Source organism: Habropoda laboriosa, unplaced genomic scaffold (assembly GCF_001263275.1).
Source record: "Habropoda laboriosa isolate 0110345459 unplaced genomic scaffold, ASM126327v1 scaffold97, whole genome shotgun sequence".
In the NCBI taxonomy this organism is placed as follows: Eukaryota; Metazoa; Arthropoda; class Insecta; order Hymenoptera; family Apidae; genus Habropoda; species Habropoda laboriosa.
In genome coordinates, this window is record NW_017100220.1 from 1305722 (window position 1) to 1310903 (window position 5182).

The 5182-nt window shown below is 32.0% G+C and overlaps 1 protein-coding gene across 1 annotated transcript in view; it reads left to right on the plus strand.

The window, feature by feature from the left end:
• The first annotated feature begins 778 nt into the window (after positions 1-778).
• Positions 779-5182, plus strand: part of LOC108571013 (dynein regulatory complex protein 1) — a 7712-nt gene continuing 3308 nt past the window's right edge. The window contains exons 1-4 of the mRNA XM_017932980.1: positions 779-882; positions 1076-1184; positions 2087-2437; positions 4940-5182. Of these exons, the coding sequence (XP_017788469.1) occupies positions 779-882; positions 1076-1184; positions 2087-2437; positions 4940-5182 (807 nt within the window). The remainder of the gene's footprint in view (positions 883-1075; positions 1185-2086; positions 2438-4939) is intronic.

Genomic DNA, 5182 nt, shown 5'->3' on the forward strand with positions numbered 1-5182 from the left:
TTACTGGTTTAAGAAACAACACAAATATAATCTGGTTCGTTGTATATTTTCTTCTTATAAGATAACAGAATGTTTGGCTTGCTTAAAAAATATATATTTTACGTTTTCATATCATGATAAAATATTAATTTAATCATTATGACACTAATAGCGATATTGTTATAACAACAGATGAAGTGTGGAAGTGAACAATGCGTGAAGTACATATTAATATACAATATAAACATAAAATTAACGTTAAAATTTTACATAAATTTTGGAAAGCAATACTTGTAATTTGACATTCTCATCTAAAGTTTAAACTCGTTAAATTTCAATGTAGTTATTTTGAAACTATATTTTTTAATATTGCACACACTTTTGATAATCTGTAGTTTGTTTAAACATATTGTCCAACGATATTGGTATGGTGGCGACAGCTTCCAATACTGCAGCTTTAATAATGATTACTTTAGTTATACTCAGTGCCATCTATAGGAAATCTAAATATTCAGAATTTATGAGTTACCAACAGTAAACACAACATAGTTCCGAATCGAACAAACAAAGTTGTTTATTTTACGTACCTAGAAGTATACAGCCCTTTATTATCAGTTTTAACATAACTGTAATGTATAACCTTTTACATGATACTTTAATTGTAAACGAATATACGTATATGTTAAATTAAGATACAAACGTTGATTTTTAATTTCAATCTCTTTTATATATTATTTAACGCATATTTTCGCGTACGTAAATTAAAGGATACGTGTTATTACGTGCTAAATATTCAGAAATGTCTGAGACTCCCGGAGATCCATCTATTTTATCATGTGATGCAAACGAGCGTAAATTGGCACGCAGACTTCGTATTCAACGACGTTCAGAAGCCCGACATAGGTAAAAATTGAATAAAATTTTAATACTAATGTTTTAATAATAAATCATATATTGTATTTTATATTACGTATTATTCGCTTTTGCATAAATTAACTCTTATCTACTGTTTATTAAAACCATATTGAATGTATTCTTTCATAATTCTGTACACAATAATTTTTGTATAAATAACTAATAAACGATGGTCAAATAGACTAATAAAAGCTGACAATGAAGAAACCACTAAAATCATTCTCGTCGAGAAGCAAATACTCGATAGTGTGGAAGCTTTAGAAAAGTTGGCTGCAGAAGGAGATGAAGTGGTACGTGCAATTTGAAGTTTTCAATAATTAATCATCGTTGATTATTAATTTTAGAGAATCCACTGTATCTTCTTGATTGATAAATTCATAAATGATTATAATGAACGATCAACTTTCAACAAAGATATTAAAATATCGCGATACCTCGCAATATAGTATAATTGTCCCGGCGTATCATAAATTAAAAAATGATTGCACTTTTAATCAAATTTTAATACTTGCGATACAAGAGCACGGGAACTTATCTTATGAATTTTCTTCATTAATTAACTCGCAATACCGTTGTATGCATTTTAAATATATCTACTTTTCGAATTAGCACAATTTATGTACATTTAATTCTTCAAAAGATAACCTAAATACAAAAAGGTGAAATTAACCACACTGTATAATTAGAATAAAATAATAACAATCGTAAGCAAGTTATTAGCAGAAATTGATTATTGTTTAAACTTCATATTTGACAAATGTGCAACTTCGTTACTTTTCTATTATATTTCGATCGGTCTCCGTAGATGTATATCGACGAGTACAAATGTTTAAACAATTTTCCTGAAAAATGCACCGAATAAGGATACAGCGAACGCAATGAAAAATGTTCTAAATTAGTACTGTCCACTTTGAGCTCCGGAGCTTAGACTTCTTCCCCTACTCCGTCCTTCTCGCTGTAGCAAACGCAGGCATGCTGACCTTAAGTGAATGTACCCTCTTTCTTTCTACTTTCTCCGTCTCTTGCTAACGGCACGTGGTGGGGACTTAATCGCGTTAGGAACCCCCTTCCGTGGACCGTGCATAAAGAAGATAAAATGATAATAAAAGAATTTGCACGTGTGGAAAAAATTCCAACAGAAATTTGTTACGTTTACAAGAAATTTTGAATTGTAACGAATTGATGTTTGCAGGTTGCCGGCGTCAGAGTGGCGAACGATATGAAGGAATTGCAAAGGCGAAAGGAGATGCAAGAGAAGAGACAAAGTTTGTTGCAGGTGCTCGAAGAGGAAAACGAAAAGTGCATGGAGAATTACCGTGATATCATGGAAAAATGGCCGGAAATTCTTGCCTCGAAAGACCCGATAGATATTCACGATGAGCTGGAAATTCAAAATTCGAAATGTCTCGAAATGTTGGCGAAAAAAGATGCCTTAATTGCGGAATTGAAGGAAGAATTAGAGGAGGCCGATTTGAAGTATGTCGAGGATGTGAACAAACAAAAGGAGGATATCGATTTGCTTATCGAAAGGACGGAAAATCAAGTCAGCTTTTTTTTCATTATTTTTCTCATATTTTCTATTTCTTAAGATATTCTGTGTGGCTTGTAAGAGACAAATTACGATTGAAATCTTTATCTTCTATATACATAGTGATTTAAGTCGCATCTACTTGGTTATTAGCAATTATAAACTATTTTACGCTATTTTAGAACTTAACGAGATTTCCTATTTTCTCTTCATTTCTTGTTTTAGCCCTCTATAACCGGATTTTTCTTCGTTCGTGAGGGGAAGAATTTCAGTTGATATTTTTATATATTTTAAAGGGAGAAGTAAGAATAAATGTAAAAAATAATTCTTACAGAAAAATCTAATAATTATAAATTTAAAAAATTTTAATTATTACAAAAATGTAATAATTATAACAAAAACATTGACTGGTAATAATGTAATAGTACAACAATATAATGCAATGGTATAATAATGAATAAATAAAATGAGACTGTAAAGTATAGATAAATGAGAACGTAACTTCTAACAATAAGTCACATGGTGTTACAGAGGGTTGACTGAATAGTATAAATAGTGAAATAGCAACAATTAATTTATTTCAAGTGATAAACACATTGGCAATGAAAAACTGTACACCCAAGGTGTTTGGGTCTGTTTTGACCCAATTTTAATTAATGGCTAATTTCAAATTGTTGCAACAATTTTTGTTACCAGCACGCCATATGTACCTAGACAATAAACTTTTAATATGATGTTAAGGGAACGTAAACTTGACAACAGCAAAAGTTATTAAAAAAATAAGGAGGCGACGAGTCAAACAAAAAGCCCGAAGATCGCGCTAGGGTTAATTTAATCACGACTGCAATTTATTCGAGGGAAATTACGTACTTTTTAAATACTGCATAATGCAGGTATTGTAATATAAGTTTTGAAATTAATTGTATTCTTCTTGTGTTTAATATCTCGCCAATGCTAAGGAAGCTGTGCACGCAGTCGGAAAACCTATTACAATTTGAACACGAATTTTTACAGTGTTCTTTTTGTACTACCCAAAATACATTACTTTACAAAAAAAAAAATTGTTCTCGATCGCGTTAAGAATTTCAGGTGCGTTTCGTAAATTTGAAAATGCTGGATTCGAATCTAAAGTAACAGATTTTTCGAGAAATAAAAGGTTAAACTTGCAAAAACCGAGTTTAGATGGAAGAAAGTCGTGTATTTTGAAATAAAGATTTACTAACGATATATAATTATTTACAAAAATATAGTTGGTTAGTCGTGTTTTGTCTGTCAGTGTAACGACCATTAAAGGTCAGTGAGTATGTTTTCGTTCGCTGAACCACTCTACGTCGTTCCTCTAACCGAGTAATATGTTATTATTAGTGTTATTTAACCCCATGTTGATCAGAGAACAGCTCCCACATTTTCCGAGAAAAGTTCAAGTGATTCACGTATTGTAAATGCATGACTTATAGGATGCGTAGTAGTCAGTCGTCAACCTCGAGCCTTAATCCCTTGGCTCGATGTTTGGCTATGTTAAGCAACGATAGTTAAGAGATGAATTAATTCGTATTTTCATTTTTTTTTTTTTTACTATCGAGCCATTTCTTGAAAAATTAAAAATATCTTTCGTACACTCTTACTGCTTTTGCGCTGTTTTTATTTTCACCAAATCGGACAAGCACTCTTCATTTTTCATCTTTTAACTACGAAAGATTTCAAGTCAAATTTTCGATGCTCGTTCAAAAAAGATGTTAACGTACCGATCGAAATTTTTTCTTGTGTCGCATAATACAGCTTAAAGAGGCCTTTAAGACGATCGTATTACATTTTTCATCGGTCAATTTTTTTCTTCCAAGTTTTCAAGCTCACCTTCGGCCTTTTTCTTCCTTCTGTTACGAGTTAGCGGGCATCGAGTGAGACATTTTAAGATATTTTTTTTTATCTGAAGAAATGATACGGCGAAGAAAGATATACAGGAAAGAAGTGATTTTTTTACTTTTAAGTTTCAAACTTACGCAAATTCACAGTGTACGTTCAAAATGGCGGCAATTTAGACGGCGAATAATTGACTGCTTAATTCTTTCTGCGACATCCGAACTTATTTTATTATTAGGATATTTTTTTACTAGAATACACTTTTTTATTGTTTCTTCAGTTCAGATTGAGAGAAAGATATTTCAGTACGCGTGCAGAACTCGTCTCAGCATCCGCTAAAAGATGGGGTCAAAAAAATTACAGGGTTACCTATAAAAAATTGAAGGTGACGTTGAAAATTTCGAAGATGAAATGGACTGATAAAAAATGTATTATAATCGTCTTAAAGGCCTCTTTAAACCGTATTATGCGGCACAAGAAGAAATTTCGATCGGTCCGCTGACAAGTAATTAATGTAACGTGATCACGTTAGGCGATTCATCTTGTACAAACTTTATGTAAAATTACTCAATGTTATAATCAGTTAATAATTATAGGTGACTATGAGATATGTGAGTAATTATAAGTAACTACGATGTTTTGTATTATTTCATACAGATACGAATAATGACGAAAGCCTACCGCCACGAAACGGAACTGATCGAAAAAGTAATCGAAACGGAGCACAAAATTCTTTTACAATCCTCCACGGAGAAGTGGAACACGCTGTATAAAAAGATTCAGGAGGACACTGTGGAAGCAAGGGAAAAGAAGAAACAAGTGATGCTTGAATACGAAGAAGAAATGAAGAAAGCAATGGTGGAACATCAGGAGGAATTTAGAAGACAAAAGACCACCTTC